General features: G+C 40.1%; 2 protein-coding genes and 1 pseudogene across 5 annotated transcripts; 2 read left to right on the plus strand and 1 right to left on the minus strand.

The window, feature by feature from the left end:
- Positions 1-1,359: 1,359 nt before the first annotated feature.
- Positions 1,360-10,367, plus strand: LOC135506766 (probable E3 ubiquitin-protein ligase HERC3). 4 transcript variants are annotated; one of them, XM_064926137.1, is made up of 24 exons: positions 1,360-1,444; positions 1,923-2,021; positions 2,101-2,212; positions 2,370-2,446; positions 2,578-2,805; positions 3,198-3,289; positions 3,995-4,125; positions 4,268-4,392; positions 4,570-4,646; positions 4,755-4,882; positions 4,990-5,049; positions 5,170-5,275; positions 5,387-5,579; positions 5,935-6,080; positions 6,353-6,469; positions 6,783-6,881; positions 7,206-7,322; positions 7,406-7,546; positions 7,860-8,026; positions 8,289-8,352; positions 8,518-8,588; positions 9,258-9,441; positions 9,747-9,849; positions 9,964-10,367. In XM_064926137.1, exons 1-24 carry the CDS (start codon positions 1,375-1,377, stop codon positions 10,173-10,175), a joined length of 2,919 nt encoding a protein of 972 aa, XP_064782209.1. In that variant the 5' UTR covers positions 1,360-1,374; the 3' UTR covers positions 10,176-10,367. The 4 variants fall into 4 exon arrangements, with proteins under 4 accessions (XP_064782209.1, XP_064782206.1, XP_064782208.1 ...); XM_064926136.1 differs by lacking the exon at positions 1,360-1,444 and adding an exon at positions 1,674-1,767; XM_064926138.1 differs by lacking the exon at positions 1,360-1,444 and adding an exon at positions 1,674-1,746.
- A 3,124-nt stretch (positions 10,368-13,491) lies between these two features.
- LOC135506772 (endonuclease domain-containing 1 protein-like) lies at positions 13,492-15,972 on the minus strand. Its single transcript, XM_064926144.1, has 3 exons — positions 15,864-15,972; positions 14,887-15,255; positions 13,492-14,594 (listed from the first exon to the last, which is right to left on the minus strand). The coding sequence occupies exons 2-3, from the start codon at positions 15,244-15,246 to the stop codon at positions 14,013-14,015; spliced, it is 942 nt and encodes a 313-aa protein (XP_064782216.1). The 5' UTR covers positions 15,247-15,255; positions 15,864-15,972; the 3' UTR covers positions 13,492-14,012.
- A 2,172-nt stretch (positions 15,973-18,144) lies between these two features.
- LOC135506773 (probable E3 ubiquitin-protein ligase HERC3) lies at positions 18,145-22,613 on the plus strand (annotated as a pseudogene).
- Positions 22,614-25,535: the final 2,922 nt, after the last annotated feature.

Genomic DNA, 25,535 nt, shown 5'->3' on the forward strand with positions numbered 1-25,535 from the left:
TTGACCATCCACTGAATGATCTTCTCCCTCCAAAAAGAGGTAACTGCACCACCACGCTCCTGAAAAACAGCAATCAACTGTCATGTATAACTGCCCGTATGAACCGACTGCGAAACGCCACTCTACCCACTGCTATCAGACTGTATAACAACGCTAGCTCTTAAAAGGTTCTCCCAAAAATTGTATATATTTTTAAATCACATTTTCATATTTAAATTTCCATAATGAAAACTGTCCTGTAATGTCTTAAATTGTTCAATATTCTATGTATGTCACGTATTATGTGTTATGTATTTTAAATTAGTGTTTTGCAATGATTAGTAATGTAAATTCATAATTTCTTCAATTTCATCTGTGAGCAAGAGTAAATAAACTCAAACTCTTCATTACGTTCTCTCTCTAGTCGGGAATGCTGCTATGCCACGATCAAGACTGCGCGGAGCCGGCGAGAGATATGGCTCGGAAAACGTACCTCAATCCAGGAATGGAATACAGCGGTGTACTCCTAATTATCCCAGCTGACAAATCGAGAAGATTGAAATATTTCTAATTGTTAATGAATGTTCGTTTTTAGTTAGCATGCTAGGCTAGGCAATCCTATAGAAGCCCATTGGATTCCATGAAAAGGCGATGCCGAGCGTTGGGGTGAGTAGCTACAGGAAGTGTTATCGAATCCAATAGGCTACTCCAGTCAATATAGACACTGTTATATGGGATGATAATAAATAACATCGTCGCTGCTGCAAGTTAGCTAGATAGTGTTGGCTGTAGTGGGGTTGCCTTGGTGTCTCTCTCTCTCCGTCTGCTCGCTCCCATCTCTCTTTCATGTTCTTCCACAGCTGCAACAATAAAGTACCATCTTCTCCCTCGCATAGCTGTGTTCAGGTTAAAAACGTAGATTTTTGAAAACCACATGTATTTCAAATATCCGGATATCAGACAAAAATGATTGTTACTATTCGAATAGTACAAATATTTCAAACTCCCATCTCTACTTTCTGCATAGGTTATTATGTACCCATTTACCTGTTTTATTGTCATCTTAATTAATGAGGGACATTGATTATTTTAGAACTTTTATGCCGTAGGAGTTTAGTACAACTGCCACACAGGTGTATAGTATCATAACCCAATAATTAAAGCAATTTTAGTATTTTCTTTACTCTTTGCCTGGTCAAGTCAGCGTGCACCCTCCAGAAAATACTGCTGACAGTTCTTTTTTGAAATAATTATGATAAACGTGAGTTTAAAAATGAAGTTTGGTAATTACTTTAACATCTGAAAAAAAAGCAGGGCAAATAACAGGGACGTTTCTGAGGGATGGGTCTTTTCAAACTCCGAAACCATTTTCAGTTCAGCATTTAGCAGTCATGCATGACACAGCATAAAGTGGACGTTTCAGCCAGTTCCACTGAAATGCATCTAGGGAGGTATCGACTGAGTGGTAATTGTTTCAAGTATTATCGTGTGTGTCAAATGCGTCAGTTTATTGTAGGCTATTTCGAAGATAACTGGGCTGCTATTGTCAATAGACGTTCACTTTCGTTTTCGGCCTTGCGTCATAAGTAACTATTCGAAACTGCATTTATATTTGTTTGTAGGCGTGTTTTCTTTTATGCCCTCTATAAATACAGTTTCATTTAAGATTCATTTTCGTTTCCTGCTTTGTTGATGATGAGTCTTTCTGTATGTCATATGGTTGGTTGCGTTCATATAAACCCATCATTGAGTCGGAAACATCGGCAGGTGCCTCTCCTTCAAGAATCTGTATGGACTAGTTTAAGAATAATACACAACAATGATTTCATGGGGAGAGGATTGTCGTAATGGCTTTGGTTTAGTGAAGCCGAATGGTTTAGATACGACCAAAGCGGATATTAATTTGATACACCTTAAATCTAAAATTCAGGGTCTGTCCGCAGGTAACAGTGTGGTCGCGTTTATCAGAAATAATGGGAGACTAGTGTCTGTCGCACGGATTCAAGAGGACCAAGATGGGAGAAGATTCACAGGGAAACTGAGTAGGTCTAATCTCCTTAACAATATATTTTTATAATATATTTTCTTGAGTTGCCCAATCATATGTTTTATGTACTTTAGAGACTGTGAAATGTAAGGAGACGATTCGGGCTCTGAGTTGTGGAGATTCGCATGCTGTTTTACTGTCTGAAGAGGGTCGGGTTCTCTGCTTGGACAAAGCCAATATTCTCAGGTGGGTTCCATTCCATAATGATACATTATATGTAGTTTACCCTAAGGAATTGTCACCCCCCCCCCCCCCCATTCAAATAGTTAAAGTATAAAAACAATTTGTCATTTAATTCAAATGGGCCAGCTAATTTTAGTCATCTTTCTTCTTTTCCCCCCAGACCATTGGATAACCTATGTAACCGCCAGGTCGCTCAGGTTGCATGTGGAGACCAGCATTCAATTTTACTAACTCAGGGTAAATGACCATTAACACACCTCTAATCGCTGTTTCACAATGCAACTTAACCAAAACAGTCTAACCTTTCAAAACTGTAATCCTGTACAATGTTCTCATTGTATGGTTGCTTACTTCTGATTTCTGTTCAGATGGTCAGGTTTTCACATGGGGTCAGAACACCAGCGGTCAGCTGGGTTTGGGGTGGGGCGAGCCACGCGACATGTCCTTGTCCCCCAAGCCCCTGAAGTCTCTATCAGGGATCCCCCTGGTTCAGATCACTGCAGGGGGAGACCACAGCTTCGCTCTGTCCCTTTCTGGTGCTGTGTTCGGCTGGGGCAAGAACACCGCCGGGCAACTGGGACTAGGGGACACAACAAGTACAGTATACATTACACAATAGCATATGTGTTGACTCTTGTTAAATATATTTAAATAATCAAGGTCCAGACCGAAGACCATGAACAGTACATTATTTGAAACAGGTGTGTTAGTGTTGGGTTTAAACAAAAGTCTTCCCACTCAGTAGTTCTCTCAGGCTGTAGCTGGAGACCCCTGATTTATCTATTATCAACCACATTTTTTGGTGGTTGAAATGATGTTTAAAAAAATAAAGAAAAGTACAGAAATGTGCCTTTATCTGTCTAAAAACAATTTTAACCAGGATGAGAGAGCACAATGTGTTGTGTGTTTGAGGGTTATGTGTTGTAAATAAATAATTATAAACAATTATATATAATAATAACAATAAATTGAACCCAATTTTCTGTAGACAGATGTGCTCCAGCTCCTGTTGATTGCCTGAATCTGAAGAAGACTGTTTTGATTTCATGTGGAGGAGAACATACTGCCGTTCTGACAAAGGTTGTATATCTGTCTGACATAATTACACTTTTCCTATAATTTGAACTAAATGTTGTTTAGACCATATGTCTACATTTTATGTGCGTTTATTTATATTGGTGTCTCAATGTTCGCTGCAGCCAGTGACAGGAACGAGCTGCAACAAACACTCAAAAACTGGACAGTTTTATCTCTTCATTCAAAGACTCAATCATGGACACTCTTACTGACAGTTGTGGCTGCGTTGCATGACGTATTGTTGTCTCTACCTTCTTGCCCTTTGATGTTGTCTGTGCCCAATAATGTTTGTACCATTTTTTTGTGCTGCTACCATGTTGTGCCGCTACCATGCTGTTGTGTTGCTACCATGCTGTTGTTGTGTTGCTACCGTGCTGTGTTGCTGCCATGCTATGTTGTCTTTAGGTCTCTCTTTATGTAGTGTTGTGTTGTCTCTCTTGTCGTGATGTGTTTTGTCCTATATTTTTATTTAATTCATTTATATTTTTAATCCCAGACCCCGTTCCCGCAGGAGGCCTTTTGGTAGGGCGTCATTGTCAGCAATAGTTTGTTCTTAACTGACTTGACTAGTTAAATAATGTTTAAATAAAAAATAAACAAAACAATTGAAATGTTTTAGTTTTTAGTTCCCTGGAAATTTGCATTGAAACATCCTCATTAACGTAGAGGAAAACACTATGATAACTGTCTGGGTTGATTTTGTTCTAGGGAGGTGTGGTGTTCACATTTGGCTCAGGCCGCTATGGACAGCTTGGACACAACTCTCTCCGAGATGAACTACGACCTCGAGTGGTGGGGCAACTTTGTGGATTAAAGGTGACCCAGATAGCCTGTGGAAGGTAGGTTACACTTATTAGACATGATCTGGAATTGACAAAATCTTGTGTAGGACTGTTTTGATTATTTTCATCTTAGCATAAGACCTTTTTAGAATTCATTGTTGATTTGAGAATTGTTTTCTCTGTCCGTTTTCCACATTAGACACCACACATTAGCATTTGTGGAGCCCTCCAATAAGATTTACTCATTTGGGTGCGGAGAGCAAGGGCAGCTGGGAAATGGAGTAAAGATTGATCAGTCTGTGCCCCTTCCAGTACAACTGCCAGGTAAAACATTCATTTATGGTATAACATTAGCCAGAGTACACACTTTTTCAGAACAGATCAAACTTGAATAAAAGTCCACTCAACAAAATGCTTATTTCAATACTCAACTAAAATAACATGAGGTAAAACATGAAATAACATTAACTTGATCATCAACTATTTTTGTCAACATTTCAGACCAGATTGATGACCAGAAAATTGAACACATTTTTGCTGGAGGAAACCATTCCTTTGCGTTGTGCACTCTTGGTCAGGTATGGACACAATTTGGTTTGAAACAATGAGTTAGCAAAACAGGACATAGTTTGTCCTTTGTACTTAACATTTCTGTGATACGTTGCATCACATTGTCATCTTCCCAGGAGTCTGGAGAAAGGCCTAACAATCTCAGGTCAAGTGTGGGCAAAATGACACGACAAGCTATAGATGAAGAAATCATTGACAAATGGATCTCGGAATGTGATTCAAAGTCTTGGAAAAAAGGACAGAAGTAAGTATGATATAAGTAGCTATAATTTACCGTTGTTGTTATTTCCTTATTTTGTTTATGTACGGTCACATACTGAACTGAAAGATTACTCAAACTTGTAATTGCAGGGAAATCACAAAAATGTTTTCTTCTGCATCGTGTTTAAATGGGAGCTTTCTTGATAAAAGGTAACAGTATTTAATATTGGTTCAAATACATGATTGTCTTATGTTTGAAATATTACATTATCAAAGAATACTAATTTAAATATGGCAAAAATTTGGACAATTATTTCTTGCTTTTATTAGTTGTGACAAACATTACCAAACCTCACCAAAACAGTCTGGCCTGGATTATTCACTCGTCCAAGGCGCATTCCGAAAGCTGGCGAAAAAGGGCAAAGTTTTGACTGAGGTATTTTGTGAATATATTTATAAATTGATATGTAATCGATCCTATTTTGACATTTATTCTGACATGTATCATGAACGAGGGACGATTCACACCCCTCTTTCATTGCACTAGGTTGAAGCTGTTGTCCAGCACACACTTCTTCCCTCCCTGAATGAGGAGCCCATTGGAGTGGAGGGCTTGAGGGTCTACCTGGTTCTCCCTGAGCTCCTGAGGGTCCTTCACAAACAGCACAGAAGGACAGATCTCACCGAAGCCGTTGCTGCTGCTATCCTCAGACTGCACCCCGACAAGCTGCAGGTCCTCGGTAATGTTGCTGTCCATTTAAAAATGTTCAGTGTGTCACCCCAAATTCAACTAATCAACAATAACCTTGTCGCAGATCTGTTTATGCTTTCACCAATTAAATAAACTCTTTACCTTGGTCATTCGTTGCCGTGCCAAATATGTTGACATAGCATGGCATTGATAGTCAGAGGAGTTGGCTAAAGTGCAAACAAATCTGGATCTGGGTAAATCACAAAGTTCTTGATGATTTGAAATAGGTTTGTTTGTGCTGAGCTAAAACACACGTGCACACCCTGAAGGATGAATTCTATGCCCTCAGGGAATGTTTTGAGAAGAAATTGCATAATTAATCTCTTTGTTATCATCTCCTGTAGTTGACTGGTGGTCCTCACAGAAGCTCTCTGTCACGACCAAGCACATTAGGGTGTGGAAGAAGGCCCTATCGGTGATTCTGACAACTACCCGTATCCGCACCCCTGGCCTCAAACACCTGTTCCAGGTCCTCGACCATCTCCACAGAGTCAGTGTCCATGCATCTCTGCTCTTACAATTAATTTGATAAAGTTGTTAACCATTTTGAACAGGCAACATCCGGTCCCAACATGGTTCCAGAGTCATTTTAATGGAGCCTATGTATTTACTTTATTGCACAAATCAATGAAACCGTAACTGAGAGTTGATGAAATAACATTTTGCTGAGACACAATTATATTTTGCTAATACGCTTAATTTATTTATAAAGTATTTGCTTGTCATATTAAAGCTGCTTGACTTTTGTATATTATTTTAAAGGCAAACCAAAAGGCTTGTGGGACCCAGACTGTTCCCGACAGTTCCTTTTGTTTGGAGGATATTGAGTTCAAGTTTCTAAAGGAAGATGTGAAGCTTTGGCGTTCTTGGTCAAAGCAGGTAAGAAAAGTAAAGTTATCTAGTCTCAGTCTTGAGGTGTTTGTTTGATGTTTTGTTAAGATTTAGTGTCAAAGTTTGCATCTCAATATAATCTTCCTCTGCTTCATCAACAATGATCTGGAAAAACAGACAATGGTGGTTTCCTACTAGAGAATCTATCTGCCTCTTTGATTTTGTTGTTTTATCAGTGCAGACGAATTAAAATAGATTTTTTTTTTTACCTTTCTTTAACCACGCAAGTCAGTTAAGATGGAGAGGGAGCAACTTTAGACTTTTGAGATGCCTTGTATGTTTTCTTTTACATCACTTTCAGGATGTGGATCAGACACCTGCCATCTTTTGTTGTTACCCATTCTTGATGAATCTGCAGAGCAAGATAAATGTTTTTAACATTAACGCCGCACTCACAAAGGTAATGAAACTTGCTTCTCAATATATAGTATTATAATATACAGCAGATACTATGAATCAAGGTGGCTAACCCCCTACTAGAGACCAACTGACTGTGTATGCAGGATTTTGCTCTTGCCCTGCTCTAACACACCTGGTTCTACTAATCAGCTGCTCACCAGGATCTTGATTAGCTGAATCAGGTGTGTTAGAACAGGGCTGGAGCAAACGCCTGCATTCCAAGTAGCTCTGGGGTGTTGACCATCACTACTGAAGAAACCAGGCATATTTCTTAACCTTTTTGATGGAAGAAACTGGTTGAAATAATACCTGTCTTGTATACTAGGTAAGCTCGGCACCTGCTCTGTTCTTTGAGCTGAGACTGAATAGAGCATCACTCATCGAAGACACTTTCCATCAACTGAGTGTAGCCTATCACAGTACCTTCAAGAGGTCCCTTGTGGTAAGTCCATATTTTTTAATATGATGAGACAATGTTTTGAACAGGGAAGGACTATTCCAAAATGTGCTGCTTACATCTCTCAGGTGTATTTCGACGAGGACGCGAAGCTGACAGATGTCTACAAAAGGGACTTCTTCCTCCATTTGTTTGATAAGCTGTTGGTACCCGAGTCTGGGATGTTCATGTACAACGACACCAATACGCTGGCCTGGTTCCCTGCAATGGTGAGGCACGTTTAGGGAAATCACTCATGGATTATGAGGTTTTTCGCACCTCAACACATTATAGAAATAAAATATTGCTAATTATTGTACTTTCAAATAGCTTCAAATGTGCTGGTAGTGAAACACTGTAATGATATGTTTCTAGAGAAGAACTACTATAGTATTACTAGCCTACTACTGTAATCTAGGAACCACACTACCTTCCCTTTACTGTATATTAAGCTATAATTTTCCGCAGGTTAACAACAGCATGTCCTATACTTTCACTCATGGCTTATTTCTTGTCTCTTGTCCAACACATCCTCACTAACAGCCTAGAGTGGAGGAGAAGCGTTATTTCCTGTTTGGGGTTCTGTGTGGGATGGCCCTGTACAACAACAACATGGTGCACCTCCCCTTCCCCATGGCCTTCTTCAAGAAGCTGGTGAACATCAATCCCTCTTTAGAGGACCTGAGAGAGTTTAGCCCCATTGAAGCAGGGTAAGTTCAGACCATAATATATTGTTATGCCTTAGTCAGTAATGTATTACAGTACAGGCAGTTGTATTTGTTATAAGGACACCAAGGACAGATTAAGAAATTGCATCTCAATGCATTTTATTGCATCTCAAGGGCAGGGCACTTGCTTTGTGTGGATAAGCAATTATTAATTATTTGGATAAATAGTTTTTAATTTATGAAAGCATCATGATTTATTGATTGCCGATTTATAATTGTCATATTATTTTCAATGCTTTTGAAGGAGTTTGCAGTACATCTTGGATTACCCTGATGATGATGTTGAAAACATGGACATGACTTTCTCAGTATGTATTGATTTCAAGTAAAACGTAACATAATACAGATGATAAATTATATTATTTCAGTGTGTATGTCTCTCGCATATCACTGCCATCTATTTGTCCATACCCTCAGTCTGCAGTGTTATCATTGTTCATTTTCCTCACTTTTTTCATTACTCACTATTATAGGTGATGTGGGGTGATGTAGCGGTGGAACTTGATCCCAAAGAAACTGGAAAACTCGTCACAAGTGCCAACAAGTAAGATTATAGCAATATTTACAACTGACAAAATACAAGGTTTACAGTATGACACTCCATTGCTACAGCTACCAGGATTGGGGTCAATTCCATTTCGGCAATATCATCTCACATTGAAATGTAAATGTATGAATGGAGAAATCATAATGGAAAGTAAATGACGCTTCTCATTCCTTGAATTGACATCATCTGGAATTGACAGCAACCTATACTAGCTACAACTCAATGGATATCTGACTCTGTCACGATCGTCGTAAGAAGTGGACCAAAGCGCAGCGTGGTGTGAATCCATTATTTTATTGAATGACGAAAAACACAAAGAACACTTAAACAAAGTGACGCTATGATAACAAGTGCTGACACAGGCAACTACACATAGACAATAACCCACAAAATACCCAAAGATGGCTGCCTAAATAGGGTTCCCAATCAGAGACAACGATAAACACCTGCCTCGAATTGAGAACCAATCTAGGCAACCATAGACCAACATAAACACCTAGATGAAAACAACCCCATAAATCTACAAAAACCCCTTGGCAGTACAAACACCCTAGAATAAGACAAAAACACACATATCACCCATGTCACACTCTGACCTAACCAAAATAATAAAGAAAACAAGGAATACTAAGGTCAGGGCGTGACAGTCTGTCATTCTTTTGACAGGAAGGAGTTTGTTGACACCTATGTGAACTACATCTTCAACCAGTCAGTAGAGGTGGTGTTTGAAGAGTTCAGGAAAGGCTTCTTCAAGGTGTGTGACAAGGACGTGGTGGAGTTCTTCCAGCCAGAGGAACTGAGGGGAGTGATGGTGGGGAAGGAGAATTTCGACTGGGAAACGCTGAAACGGGTCAGAACCATGTTTTGTTACTACATGACTGAAGCTCAATCCCAAATCTACCCCGAGTCAATTGTCTACATCTGAGAGCATTAGACAAGTAAAAACATATGATATATGCAGAAATGTCACCTAGCCTATCAGAGGGCAAGATGGAGCCTTAAAAAACGAGTGTCCTGGGGTTGATTTGGGATTCATGGTGAACATGTTCTGCAACCTGGCTAAAATGTTTTGCCGCATTGATTTGACAAATGGTTTGAATGGTGTCAAGTGTCTATTGCTTCACCATATATTAATTGAGGGCATTTCCCCCCTAGAACACTGTGTATGAAGGAGAGTACCATGCTGGGCATCCCAACATCGTCACATTCTGGGAGGTGTTTGAGGAACTGACAGAGGATCAAAAGAAAGCGTTCCTGTGTAAGTATGGAACGTTTTCATTGTAACAGATGAACCAATAACGTAGGCTACAGAGAATAAAGTTCTATTCTGTCATTCACTGCCCTCTCCCTTTTACCACCTTTGCCCCTTCAGTGTTCCTGACTGGCTGTGATCGTGTGCCCATCCTGGGTATGAACCAGATCAGGATGAGGGTCCAAACCCTTCTCAACTCCTCCCAACAGCATTTCCCAGAGGCGCTGACCTGTCACTCTCTGTTGCAGCTGCCCATCTACCCCTCCAAAGAGACACTACAGAGCAGGCTTATAGAAGCTGTTGGCCACAACAGAGGCTTCTGGAATGAATAATGGGTGTTTTGTGTTGCTGCTGTGTATAGTCCTCTCCTGTGTTCATCTTTTCATTGTTCCATAGTTGGGTGTAAGATTTGGATTGTTTTAATGTAGGGTTGTATTTCAAATCCTAACTTGAGATATGTGTGGTACTATGACATTATCATATTGCATTCACCAAATTTTATTAAAACATTTATAAATCAAAAAGTACAGCATGGTTTGTGCCTGCACATTAAACAACACATTAAGAACCAAGATGCAAGAAAACAGATCATTTGGCACACATCCTTCTCAATCATCCTTCCCCAATTCACAATATAGGGAAGGATTTAACTCAAGGTGCTCTATATACTTTAAAGGTAATTTACAATTGAGCAGACATGCCAGCATTTACCATGAATGTGATCTCAGTGAACATCGGGGACAAGGCCTTTAAAAGGTGTATTTTGGGTTGCATAGTGCTCTGACATAAAAAAAACTCCAGGCTCATGATTTGAGCACCACTGAAAGCAACTTATATTTAGAATACTGCTTAAGTTCATAGCACTTCCAAGTGAACTTTATTTAATTTTTTCCTTTATTTAACTAGGCAAATCTGTTAAGAACACATTCTTATTTTCAATGACGGCCTTGGAACAGTGGGTTAACTGCCTCTTCAGGGGCAGAACGCCAGATTTGTACCTTGTCAGCTTGGGGGGTTGAACTTGCAATCTTGCGGTTACTAGTCCAACGCTCTAAGCACTAGGCTACCCTGCCGCCCCTTGATTCCATTTCCAAAAGACATACATACTGTACAAATGACGCATACTTAATTCCCTTTGAATAGAATGTTTGTGTAAACAAACTCGTATTGGGTTTTTAGACACTATATAGAGGTCATGTTAAAGGTACAGTCACCTTTGATTAAATTACAAACATTCCTCTTTGATTTTAAAAAGATCAGTGAAAAATAGATCACTTCCAGATCAGTGGAGGCTGCTGAGGGGAGGACGGCTCATAATGGGTGGAACGGAGTGTTTGATGTATTTCATACCATTCCACTCATTCCGCTCCACCAATTACCACATGCCCCTCCTCCCCAATTAAGGTGCCACCAACCTCCTGTGTTGCAGATAAATACAGTAAGTATATTTATGATCAGCGATCAACATGAGAGCTTCTAAATGAAACACCGCCCTCTGGTGTTTGTGGTCAGATTTAACAATGGAGTTCAGGAACGAGTTATTGGTGAACTCCACGGTACAGGGCCCGGGGGAGCATGGGTCCATCTCCAGCGGTCACATTGTTGGGTGCGGCCGTGATCAGGATGCTAGCGGACACGTACAACGTGAACTGTGGGCCATTGAGCGGGCCAGTAGTGGCCCAGGTTGAAACCGTTGATCCACACCTGGCCCTAGTGATTAAAACAAAACAAAGGAAAATCATTCACAAAAAGGCTAGAAATTACGTACGTGTTCAGGATACAGAAGTGTCAGGGACCATGAACAAATATGCTGCACTAGGGTATATGAAACTAACGTGGTTCAGTAAACAGTGCTTATGTGATGAGTAACCTTGTCTGAGATCTGAAGAGGTGTGTCTAAGGCAAATGCATCGGCTTTAGCTCGGAGGGCTAACACACCAGTCTTGTCATCACACAGAAGTCACAGGTCAGTTATACTGACCAAAACTATAAACGCAACATGCGACAATTTCAACGATTTTACAGAGATACAGTTCATATCAGGAAATATGTTTTTTTAATTCATTAGGCCCTAATCTATGTATTTCAGATGACTGGTAATAAAGATATACATCTGTTGGACGTGGATCAGAAAACCAGACATTATCTAGTGTGACCACCATTTGCCTCATGGTGTACTCTGTTCACAACTTTGACATCAGCAACCCGCTCGCTCACACGACACCATACATGTGATCTGCAGTTGTGAGGCAGGTTGGACATACTGTCAGATTCTCTAAAACGACGTTGGAGGAGGCTTATGGTAGAAATATGAACATTCAATTATCTGGCAACAGCTTTGGTGGACATTCCAGTAGTTAGCAAGCCAATTGTATGCTCCCTCAAAATTTGAGACATCTGTGGCATTGTGTTGTGTGACAAAACTGCACATTTTAGTATCCCCAGCACAAGGTGTATACACCTGTGTAACGATCATGCTGTTCAATCAGCTTCTTGATATGCCACACCTGTCAGGTGGATGGATTATCTTGGCAAAGAAGAAATGCTCACAAACAGGGATGTAAACAAATTTGTGCACAACATTTGAGAGAAATTAGCTTTTTGTGCGTATGGAACATTTCTGGGATCATTTATTTCAGCTCTGAAACATGGGACCAACACTTTGCATGTTGCGTTTCAGTGGAGGCTGCTGAGGGGAGGACAGCTCATAACAATGGAATGGAATGGCATCAAACACATGGAAACCATGTGTTTGATGTATTTAATACCACTCCACTAACTCTGCTCCAGACATTTACATGGGCCCGTCAACCTCAATTATGGTGTCACCAACCTCCTGTGTTGCGTTTATATTTTTGTTCAGTAATAGATGAGCTGGTTAAGAAGCTAGGATTTTTCTACAGAAACAGATCGTTCCTTTCTCTAAGCAGTGAGAAGCAGATTATTCAGTCAACCTTTTTATCTGTTCTTGATTATGGTGACATTAGTTATCAGATGCTGCTACTCTTAAACCTTTGGATGCCATCTACCATAGTGCCCTTCGTTTGGTTACAGATGACAGTTTGTGTATATACAGGGCATATACAGGGCACATTTGCAAAAGAGGCCTAGGTCTTAATATGTCTTCCCTGTTAAAATAAAGGTACAAAAATAAAATAAAAATATAATAAAAGTTTGGGTTGGCATTGGGCCAAGTGCAGATTCACCAAACCTTACAATGGTTTTGGTGTTTTATCATGGTACAATAAATTGAAATATAATGAACAAAGATACAGTCAGACTCTGGAAGTTGGACAGATAAGATTTGTGTAACAATGGCACTGCATAGAGCAACAATATGCATTACATATTTTACCAATCCGATTTTTTTTTTATCAGAGTAGATGGGAATGAAATAGAATCGACTGAGTTGTTCGACTGAGTCATGAATCACTACATCTCTATCTATGACATTTATGTCTGCAACTGACTGGCCCTTTTGTCTCCTTCCCAGTTTATGTACTTTATAGACCACTAGAGGGTACCGCGACCAAAGAAATCTCCCCCGACAGTATTGCTGCCTTTATCAGATCTCTTTTGACATAAAATACCAACAGGTTCATCAACAGAGCATGTAGAAAATGGTTCTGTAATATGTCGATGTACACATTTCCTATTTTCACAAAACAAGCTTTATTGGGTTATAGATTCATAGCAACAAGCATTCACAAAGACGTGGTTGCACAACTCTTGTGTGACCAAACAAACAAACATTCGCTTTACGAATAATTACTACAAAGGATACGTTTTGAATTTGTAATACATTTTTACCACAAATTTGATCAATAGGATAATATTTATGGTCAGGGATTTGTTTAAAATATTGATGTAGCCTAAATCAGGGGTTTTCCCTCTTCTCAGGGATCCCAGCCATTTCTTGTATTTGAACTATTCCACAGTTAGCACACCTGACTCAACTAATAATCAAGTCGTTGAATAGGTGAATCAGGTGAGCTAAATTGTGAAACATCTGGCCACTGGCCGACATCGATATCATCTAACGGTTCAAAAATGTCATTATACAGTAGGCCTATACTAAATAGTAACAACAAATGTAAGAGCCTAAGCATTAATTCAAAATCCAAAACAATCATACCAGATATATTAGACAGGTCCACATCTATATTGGACTAACAACCATTAAAAATGTTGAAATTGTTGTCAACATTCAGTAGCCCTCTAAGCTCAGTCTCAAGGACTGTAACAGAGTTATACTCTGTAACAACACTGTGATCTGTGTTAGGACCCAAGGCACCTCCAGACTTGAGAGGTTTGTCGTTGTTGTCGGTGCAGCAGTAGGCATTCCAGTAGTGACTCGGAACATTGACTCGCTTGTTCTGGTCTACCCACGTGCTGCTTGGGACCACCCCAGTCACCACATACATCTTACTACAGCCTGCACTTAAAACATCCTTCAGCTTCTTCTCGTACTGGTTCCACGGCCCGTTGTTCATCATCCTGTCTTGCGGAGCTACATTGGTATGGGTCATGGTGGCTTTGGATGCATCTTCTTTATGGTGTCCTGCGGGGTTTAGGTGCCCGCGGTCATATGAGCCAAAGTTGTCATTGAGAGCCTGACTCCAGCCCAGCTTGTAGTTCTGTCGGTATTGTGGAGAGCGTTCACTGCAGCCAATGTTTTCGTTGTATTTCTTGATCTCACCCAAGGATCCTTTCTTATCCATTTGCTGTGGTGGTAGGTCAGGATGCACAAGCTGAAAAATACAAACATTTACAAATTAGCCACTCCACTTCAAGATTTGTGGTAGCAGTCAAATACAACTCATTATTATATTACTGGTATTCTAGGCTACTGATATTTAGTCTGAAATTACAGTGTACGAAATACTACATTCTAGTGCCTATTGCATAATTACAATCACTTTCTAACCTGCTCTACAGCGAATGTCCTTTTCTACTGTAGATACTTGAACTACACTAATGTGTTGCATCATTATGTAGTTGTAGGACATTGAAAAGGTGATAATGAAAATGAAATATGCAAACCTGTGGTTCATAATAAACTATGGACCCCTCTCTGCCAGGGACCCCTTTGATATCCATTTCATAGGCAGCGTACAGAGGGATCCTCCTGCCACGGTCATACAGAGTGGCAAAGTAATAGTGGTTACCGTTTCTCTGACAAATGTATGCAGGAGAGGCAGCATTGTAAGCAGAGAGACATTTCTCTGGATTCTTTAAGTCCTCTGGGTTGGGCTCGGCTGGAGTGGGGAGAGCTATATTCAGACCGGACACTGGCGTATTTCTGAAGAAAGAATCTTTGCAGTTGTCGAAATTTGGAGCCACTTCCCCTCTGGCCCCCAACAAGGAGAGCAGACAGAGGGACAAGAGGGACAGAGTCACCATGCTGTGCCCCTGTGGAGAAAAACATCACAGATTAATCTATATTGCAATGTTTCCTTTACATTATGACTGTTTAAGGTCACAATTAGTCCCTAGAATCATCTCAAATCAGGTTATGAAAACCACCCAAGTTCCTGAAACATTATAGTTCCTGTTTACTGTAGTTTCCCAACATCTAGAGGTTGACTTCCTGCTTCTCATTTCTGGTTAAAGGTTGCTAAATGATCATGTTGCTTTAAGGTTATTAATGCTATAATCATATACACTCCAAACATATTGTTCATTTGTCAGAAGACACTTTAGGAAATCTAATCAAGTCAAATTGTATTAGTCAAATTCGCCAAATACAAAAAGTTCACCTTACAGTGAAATGCTTACGAGCCCCTAACCGATAGTGCAGTTTAAAAAAAATACAGATAAGAATAGCAGTATATTTCCTTAAGTGCATATCTTGATTGCATGACACATTAGTATTGTTTCTTGCCTCTAGCCTATTTCATTTCCTTGTATGAAATAGTTTTTGCTGTGCTCGATACAGAGAACCTTGCATATTGCATCGATTTTCGAAATAACCATAAGAAATTGAATATCCAAATAATTTGTTCGATTTTCAATCTCACCTTGTGAACTTGTTCAACAGTCCTTTGAATTGTCTCACTCCCTCAGAGGTCTGTAGTTTCAGAGTAAACACTTCCTGATACTCTCTAGATACTGTACATTCTCTCTCTCTCTCTCTCTCTCTCTCTCTCTCTCCCTCCCTCCCTCCCTCCCTCCCTCCCTCCCTCCCTCCCTCCCTCCCTCCCTCCATAATCATTTTGCCTAATTCTATGTCATAAATATCTATATTTTTCTGCTCGGGATGTGCACGGTTAAATTTAAATAGTTACATAGTTTAATGGAGGTGATAGGAGGAAACTGAGGATGAATCAACAATATTGCAGGTCCTCCGCAGGTCCTCCACAATACTAACCTAATTGACAGAGTGAAAAGCAAGAAGCCTGTTCAGCAATTACACTTTTGTCCTGAACACAAAGTGTTATGTTTGGGGAAAATCCAATACAACACATTACTAAGTACCAAGCTCCATATTTTAAAGTTGTGGCTGCATCATGCTATGGGTATGCTTGTAAACATTAAGGACTGGGGAGTTTTTCAGGATGAAAAATAAACGGACTGGAGCGTAGCACAGGCAAAATCCTAGAGGTAAACCCGGTTCCGTCTGCTTTCCACCAGACACTGGGAGATGAATTCACATTTCAGCAGAACAATAAGCTAAAACACAAGGCCTGGAGTTGCTTACCAAGAAGACAGTGAATATTTCTGAGTGGCTGAGTTACAGTTTTGACTTAAATCTACTTGAAAATGTAAGATAAGACCTTAAAATGGTTGTCTAGCAATGATCATCAATCAGTTTGACAGAGTTTGAAAATAATAATGGGCAAATGTTGCACAATCCAGGTGTGGAAAACCCTTAGAGACTTACCCAGAAAGACTCACAGGTGTAATCGCTGCCAGAGGTGATTCTATAAAGTATAGACTCAGGGGTGTGAATATTTATGTAAAATAAACATTTCTGTGTTTAATTTTCTATAAATTTGCAATAAAAATGTAAAAACATGTTTTCACTTTGTCATTATGGGGTATTGTGTGTAGATGAGTGAAATAAACAAATATTTAATACATTTTTTTAGATTCAGGCAATAACACAACAAAATGTGTAATACGTATGAATACTTTCTGAAGGCATTGAAGCCAAGCCTGAATCCGACGAGACTTTCAATACAATCTCTCTCTAATCGGAACCCGGCTACGCAACGATCAGGACAGCGCGGAGTCGACGAGACATATGGCTCGGGAAACGTAGCTCAATCCAGTGATGGGATACTGCGGTGTACTCCTAATTATCCCAACGGACACATCTAAAATATTTAAATACTGCTAGTTTTTAATGACTAGTTCTATTCTATTCTAGCGTTGGGGTGAGGAGCTACAGGAAGTGTTGTCGAATCCAATAGAATAGTTTACTCCAGTCAAGACAGGCACTGTTGTATGGGATGATAATAAATAACATTGTTGCTGCTGCAAGTTAGATATCTATGGGGGTGATGAGGGACATTTATACGTCTAGGTAGCCGTACCACCGGACATGACATGATACCAGCACCCTACTAACATCTGCGTGACTCCTGCGTTACGTGTCTGACTTACGTGACATGATTACCAACGACTTACGAATGTCTGCGTGACGTCTGCATCACGTGTTAAGGAAAGTCATAATGTGCATAGTTTATATTTACATGAATTCAATCTCAACCATAAATGTTAGAAACGTACAATGTATCGACTGGGTGGTAACGTTTCAAGAATTGGCATGTGTGTCAAATTCGTCAGTATATTGTAGGTTATTTCCTAGATAACTGGGCTGCTTTTGTCAGTAGATGTTTAATATTCGGCCTTGCGTCAACAAGTAGCCTAATCCAAACTGTAAATTATGTTTTTAGTCTGTTTTCTTTTGTGCCCTCAATAAATACCCTTGCAGTTTATATATTAGGCCCACAGGGCTACTTTATAAACATCCCTATGACGACCTAGATTTCTGTTTGTGAAATTCATTCAAGGTTCATTTTCGTTTCCTGATTTGTTGATGATGATGATGATTAGTCTTTCTGTATGTCATATGGTTGGTTGCGGTCATATAAACCAGTCATTGAGTCGGACACATCGGTAGGTGCCTCTTCTTCAAGTGTTAGAATCTGTATGGACTAGTTTAAGAATATAACACAACAATGATTTCATGGGGAGAGGATAGTCATAATGGCTTTGGTTTAGTGAAGCCGAATGGTATAGATACGACCAAAACGAATATTAGTTGAGTTAATTTGATACACCTCAAATCTAAAATTCAGGGTCTGTCCGCAGGTAACAGTGTGGTCGCGTTTATCAGAAATAATGGGAGACTAGTGTCTGTCGCACGGATTCAAGAGGACCAAGATGGGAGAAGATTCACAGGGAAATGTTCTGCTTGGACAAGGCCAATATTCTCAGGTGGGTTCCATTCCATAATGATACATTTACATGTAGCCTACCCTCAAAAACGGGAGCAATGCGGGAGCAACTACATTGGTAGTCACCATCACATTCAAATAGCGAAAGTATAAAATAAAAAAATTGTCATCTAATTCAAATGGGCCAACTCTAATCGTATTAATCTGTTCATTTTATATATATTTTTTCTATCAGACCATTGGATAACCTATGTAACCGCCAGGTAGCTCATGTTGCATGTGGAGACCAGCATTCAATTTTACTAACTCAGGGTAAATGACCATTAACACACCTCTAATCGCTGTTTCACAATGCAACTTAACCAAAACAGTCTAACCTTTCAAAACTGTAATTCTGTACAATGTTCTCATTGTATGGTTGCTTACTTCTGATTTCTGTTCAGATGGTGGGGTCATGGGGTCAGAACACCAGCGGTCAGCTGGGTTCGGGGTGGGGCAAGCCCAGGACCATGTCCCCCAAGCCCCTGAAGTCTCTATCAGGGATCCCCCTGGTTCAGATCACTACAGGGGGAGACCACAGTTTCGCTCTGTCCCTTTCTGGAGCTGTGTTCGGCCGGGGCAAGAACGCCGCCTGGCAACTGGGACTAGGGGACACAACAAGTACAGTATACATTACACAATAGCATATGTGTTGACTCTTCTTGAATATATTTAAATAATCAAGGTCCAGACCGAAGACCATGAACAGTACATTATTTGAAACAGGTGTGTTAGTGTTGGGTTTAAACAAAAGTCTTCCCACTCAGTAGTTCTCTCAGGCTGTAGCTGGAGACCCCTGATTTATCTATTATTAACCACATTTCTTTGTAGTTGAAAAACTATTTTGACCAGGATGCGAGAACAAACTTGTGTCATGTGTGTGATATGAGGTATGTGTTGTTTTGTAAATAAAAAATAATAATTAAATGAACCCAATTTTCTGTAGACAGATGTGCTCCAGCTCCTGTTGATTGCCTGAATCTGAAGAAGACTGTTTTGATTTCATGTGGAGGAGAACATACTGTCGTTCTGACAAAGGTTGTATATCTGTCTGACATAATTACACTTTTCCTATAATTTGAACTAAATGTTGTTTAGACCATACAATATGTCTTCCTTTTATGTGTACTTATTTAAATGGGTGTCTCAATGTTGTAGTTTTTAGTTCCCTGGAAATTCATATTGAAACGTCCTAATTAACTAGAGGATAACACTGTATGATAACAGTCTGGATTGATTTTGTTCTAGGGAAGTGTGGTGTTCACATTTGGCTCAGGCCACTATGGACAGCTTGCACACAACTCTCTCCGAGATGAACTACGACCTCGAGTGGTGGCGCAACTTTGTGGATTAAAGGTGACCCAGATAGCCTGTGGAAGGTAGGTTACACTTATTAGACATGATCTGGAATTGACAAAATCTTGTGTAGGACTGTTTTGGTTATTTCCATCTTAGCATAAGACCTTTTTAGAATTCATTGTTGATTTGAGAAATGTTTTCTCTGTCCGTTTGCCACATTAGACACCACACATAAGCATTTGTGAGGCCTTCCAATAAGATCTACTCATTTGGGCGCGGAGAGCAAGGGCAGCTGGGAAATGGAGTAAAGATTGATCAGTCTGTGCCCCTTCCAGTACAACTGCCAGGTAAAACATTCATTTATGGTATAACATTAGCCAGAGTACAAGCTTTTTCAGAACAGATCAAACTTGAATAAAAGTCAACTCAGCAAAATGCTTATTTCAATACTCAACTAAAATAACAGGAAGTAAGGCATGAAATAACATTAACTTGATCATCAACTATTTTTGTCAACATTTCAGACCAGATTGATGACCAGAAAATTGAACACATTTTTGCTGGAGGAAACCATTCCTTTGCGTTGTGCACTCTTGGTCAGGTATGGACACAATTTGGGTTTGAAACATTTAGTTAGCAAAACAGGACATAGTTTGATACGTTGCATCACATTGTCATCTTCCCAGGAGTCTGAAGAAAGGTCAATCTCAGGTCAAGTGACACAACAAGCATTAGATTAAGAAATCATTGACAAATGGATCTCAGAATGTGATTCAAAATCATGGAAAATTTACAGAAGTTAGTATGATAGTTACTTAAATAATTTACAGTTGTTGTTATTTAAAACTAAATGCATGCTCTTCAACCGATCGCTACCCGCACCTGCCCGCCTGTCCAACATCACTACTCTGGACGGCTCTGATTTAGAATACGTGGACAACTACAAATACTTAGGTGTCTGGTTAGACTGTAAACTCTCCTTCCAGACCCATATCAAATATCTCCAATCCAAAGTTAAATCTAGAATTGGCCTCCCTATTTCGCAACAAAGCATCCTTCACTCATGCTGCCAAACATACCCTTGTAAAACTGACCATCCTACCAATCCTCGACTTTGGCGATGTCATTTACAAAATAGCCTCCAATACCCTACTCAACAAATTGGATGCAGTCTATCACAGTGCAATCCGTTTTGTCACCAAAGCCCCATATACTACCCACCATTGCGACCTGTACACTCTCGTTGGCTGGCCCTCACTTCATACTCTTCGCCAAACCCACTGGCTCCATGTCATCTACAAGACCCTGCTAGGTAAAGTCCCCCCTTATCTCAGCTCGCTGGTCACCATAGCATCTCCCACTTGTAGCACACGCTCCAGCAGGTATATCTCTCTAGTCACCCCCAAAACCAATTCTTTCTTTGGCCGCCTCTCCTTCCAGTTCTCTGCTGCCAATGACTGGAACGAACTACAAAAAGCACTGAAATTGGAAACACTTATCTCCCTCACTAGCTTTAAGCACCAACTGTCAGAGCAGCTCACAGATTACTGCACCTGTACATAGCCCACCTATATTTTAGCCCAAACAACTACCTCTTTCCCTACTGTATTTAATTAATTTATTTATATTGCTCCTTTGCACCCCATTATTTTTATTTATACTTTGCACATTCTTCCATTGCAAATCTACCATTCCAGTGTTTTACTTGCTATATTGTATTTACTTTGCCACCATGGCCTTTTTTTGCCTTTACCTCCCTTATCTCACCTCATTTGCTCACATCGTATATAGACTTGTTTATACTGTATTATTGACTGTATGTTTGTTTTACTCCATGTGTAACTCTGTGTCGTTGTATGTGTCGAACTGCTTTGCTTTATCTTGGCCAGGTCGCAATTGTAAATGAGAACTTGTTCTCAACTTGCCTACCTGGTTAAATAAAGGTGAAATAAAATAAAACATTTCCTTATTTTGTTTATGTACGGTCACATACTGAACTGAAAGATTACTCAATCTTGTATTTGCAGGAAATCACAAAAATGTTTTCTTCTGCATCATGTTTAAATGGGAGCTTTCTTGATAAAAGGTAACAGTATTTAATATTGGTTCAAATACATGATTGCCTTATGTTTGAAATATTACATTATTGAAGAATACTGATTTCAATATGGCCTAGATATTGACAATTATTTACTGGTTTTATTAGTAGTGACAAACATTTCCAAACCTCACCTAAACAGTCTGGCCTGGATTTGTCTCACCGGAAGCTGGCGAAAAAGGACAACGTTTTGAGGTATTTTCTGAATAAATATATAAATTGATATGTAACCGTATTCTGACATGTATCGTTGATTGCACATTGAATTGCTGAAATACTTCTAAATTGTTGTCATTATCATTTGAACGAGGGACGATTCACACACCTCTATCATTGAACTAGGTTGAAGCTGTTGTCCAGCACACACTGCTTCCCTCCCTGTATGAGGAGCCCATTGGAGTGGAGGGCTTGAGGGTCTACCTGGTTCTCCCTGAGCCCTGGAGGGTCCTTCACAAACAGCACAGATGGACAGATCTCACCGAACCCCTCTTTTACGCTGCTGCTACTCTGTTCATTATATATGCATAGTCACTTTAACTATACATTCATGTACATACTACCTCAATTGGCCCGACCAACCAGTGCTTGGCTAACCGGCTATCTGCATTGTGTCCCACGACATGCCAACCCCTATTTTTACGCTACGCTACTGCTCTGTTCATCATATCTGCATAGTCACTTTAACTATACCTACATGTACTGTACATGCTACCTCAATAATCCTGACTAACCAGTGTCTGTATATAGCCTTGCTACTGTTATTTTCAAATGTCTTTTTACTGTTGTTTTATTTCTTTACTTATCTACACACATATTTATTTTTTTCTCACACTATTGGTTAGAGCCTGTAAGTATGCATTTCACTGTAAGGTCTACACCTGTTGTTTTCGGCGCACGTGACAAATAAACTTTGATTTGATTTGCTGCTATCCTCAGACTGCACCCAAACAAGCTGCAGGTCCTCGGTAATGTTGCCCTCCATTTATATTGTTTAAAGTGTGTCACCCCAAATTCAACGAATCAACAATAACGTAGTCGTAAATCTGTTTGTGCTGTTTCCAACTTCTTTTGTTCTTTCGCTGTCTGGCAGATTTAGACTAGGCAAAACCAGTGATTATTTTTATTGAGTGTGGTATTCCTGGGCTAAAACTAAATGTGTACACTGTCGTGTTGCCCCTGGAATGATAGTGAAGTAGACCAAATTCTATACCCCCACAAAATAGTTTGAGAAAGTAATCTGTGTGTTACCATGTCCTGTCGGTGACTGCTGGTCCGCATTGAAGCCCTCTCTCATGACCAAGCACATTGGGGTGTGGAAGAAGGCCATGTCTGTGATTTTGACAAGGAAACATATTCTACGCACCTGTGACCCAAGGATCAAACACCACACAATTTCCCCCCGATGTTCACAACATGGACAGCTATTTATTTATGATACACATTGAATTGCACATTTCCATTCAGTGTGCAATTAATGAAGTAGCTGTCTAACCCCGGGGTCTCAAGCGAAGCTGGGCGCCATTTCACAAGAACAACTGCCTTATAGTCGCACGCAGTTAGCTGTTAGGATGTTACTCCATCTCCTCTTTTCCATGGATGGATTCCAATAGCTCCTAAGAGAGCTTTAGGCTCTGTGGCCGCTCACAGCCTTGATCTCTCTGGCCTCCAGACCTGCATCAGAGAGCAGCTGGATGTTAGTCGTCTTGATGCAGTGGTTGGTATACCTACGGGATGTGCCGGCCTCCTAGAGAGAGAGAACGAGCAATTAATAATAGAAGTATGACAATGATTCCATTAATGTTTATTCTATTCATATGACTGTATAGCAGCCTAGCTATTTGAACAAAATGTTATACCTTGCACAGACGGAGCAGCATTGATGAAAGGGTGTTGAGTCCCATTGGCTCTGGTATACCACACCGTTGTCGTTGGATAGCTTTCGTCTGGTTAACAATGGGAATTCAAAACCACCCTTCATAAAACTATATATGGCAGAAATGTCACTTATCAGAGGGCAAGATGGAGCCTATTAGACAAGTGTCCTGGGGTTGATTTGGGATTCATGGTGAACATGTTCTGCAACCTGGCTAAAATGTTTTGATGCATTGATTTGACAAATGGTTTGCTTCACCATATCAATTGAGGGCATTTCCCCCCTAGAACACTGTGTATGAAGGAGAGTACCATGCTGGGCATCCCAACATCGTCACATTCTGGGAGGTGTTTGAGGAACTGACAGAGGATCAAAAGAAAGCGTTCCTGTGTAAGTATGGAACGTTTTCATTGTAACAGATGAACCAATAACGTAGGCTACTGAGAATAAAGTTCTATTCTGTCATTCACTGCCCTCTCCCTTTTACCACCTTTGCCCCTTCAGTGTTCCTGACTGGCTGTGATCGTGTGCCCATCCTGGGTATGAACCAGATCAGGATGAGGGTCCAAACCCTTCTCAACTCCTCCCAACAGCATTTCCCAGAGGCGCTGACCTGTCACTCTCTGTTGCAGCTGCCCATCTACCCCTCCAAATAGACACTACAGAGCAGGCTTATAGAAGCTGTTGGCCACAACAGAGGCTTCTGGAATGAATAATGGGTGTTTTGTGTTGCTGCTGTGTATAGTCCTCTCCTGTGTTCATCTTTTCATTGTTCCATAGTTGGGTGTAAGATTTGGATTGTTTTAATGTAGGGTTGTATTTCAAATCCTAACTTGAGATCTGTGCAGTACTATGACAGTATCATATTGCATTCACCAAATTTGATTAAAACATTTATAAATCAAAAAGTACAGCATGGTTTGTGCCTGCACATTAAACAACACATTAACAAAAATGATAACAACCAAGATACAAGGAAATCCCAAAGTATTTGAAATAATCTAAATGTTAAAAGGAAGCATATCAGGTTTTCAGTTGAACACCAGAACTATGCATTTACAAGACCCACCAAATGATTCATTACAGAAATCAATGAGAGCATAATATCCCTGCAGTTAGGTGGCACACAATAAGGCACAGATCATTTGACACATCCTTCTCAACCATGTTCCCCCAATTCACAATATAGGGCAGCATTGAACTCAAGATGCTCTATAGTGCAGCGCACTATAAGATTCTTTTAAAGGTAATTTACACTTCAGCAGACATGCCAGCATTTACCATGAATGTGATCTCAGTGAACATCGGGGACAAGGCCTTTAAAAGGTGTATTTTGGGTTGCATCGTGCCCTGACATGAAAAAAAACTCCAGGCTCATGATTTGAGCACCACTGAAAGCTACTTATATTTAGAATACTACTCAAGTTCATAGCACTTCTAAATGAGTCATTTTCCTTTGTGAACATGATTCCATTTCCAAAAAGACATACATACTGTTCAAATGACGAATACTTAATTCCCTTTGAATAGAGATGCTCATGTGAACAAAGTCGTATCGGGTTTTAAGACACTATATAGAGGTCATGTTAAAGGTACAGTCAGCCGTGATTAAATTACAAACATTACTCTTTGATTTTTAAAAGATTAGTGAAAAATAGATCACTTCCAGATCAGTGGAGGCTGCTGAGGGGAGGATGGCTCATAATAATGGGTGGAACGGAGTGTTTGATGTATTTCATACCATTCCACTGATTCCGCTCCACCAATTACCACATGCCCCTCCTCCCCAATTAAGGTGCCACCAACCTCCTGTGTTGCAGATAAATACAGTAAGTATATTTATGATCAGCGATCAACATGAGAGCTTCTAAATGAAACACCGCCCTCTGGTGTTTGTGGTCAGATTTAACAATGGAGTTCAGGAACGAGTTATTGGTGAACTCCACGGTACAGGGCCCGGGGGAGCATGGGTCCATCT

Source organism: Oncorhynchus masou, chromosome 20 (assembly GCF_036934945.1).
Source record: "Oncorhynchus masou masou isolate Uvic2021 chromosome 20, UVic_Omas_1.1, whole genome shotgun sequence".
Lineage (NCBI taxonomy): Eukaryota > Metazoa > Chordata > Actinopteri > Salmoniformes > Salmonidae > Oncorhynchus > Oncorhynchus masou.

Excerpts from the sequence above, each read along its gene's own strand:
- LOC135506772 (XM_064926144.1), bottom strand. The coding sequence starts at position 15,246 with ATGGTGACTCTGTCCCTCTTGTCCCTCTGTCTGCTCTCCTTGTTGGGG. Across the intron at positions 14,595-14,886 it reads TAGTTTATTATGAACCACAG|CTTGTGCATCCTGACCTACC; the intron begins GTTTGCATATTT and ends TGTATTTTTCAG.
- LOC135506766 (XM_064926134.1), top strand. The coding sequence starts at position 1,799 with ATGATTTCATGGGGAGAGGATTGTCGTAATGGCTTTGGTTTAGTGAAG. Across the intron at positions 5,276-5,386 it reads AGGGCAAAGTTTTGACTGAG|GTTGAAGCTGTTGTCCAGCA; the intron begins GTATTTTGTGAA and ends TCATTGCACTAG. Across the intron at positions 8,353-8,517 it reads ACATGGACATGACTTTCTCA|GTGATGTGGGGTGATGTAGC; the intron begins GTATGTATTGAT and ends TCACTATTATAG.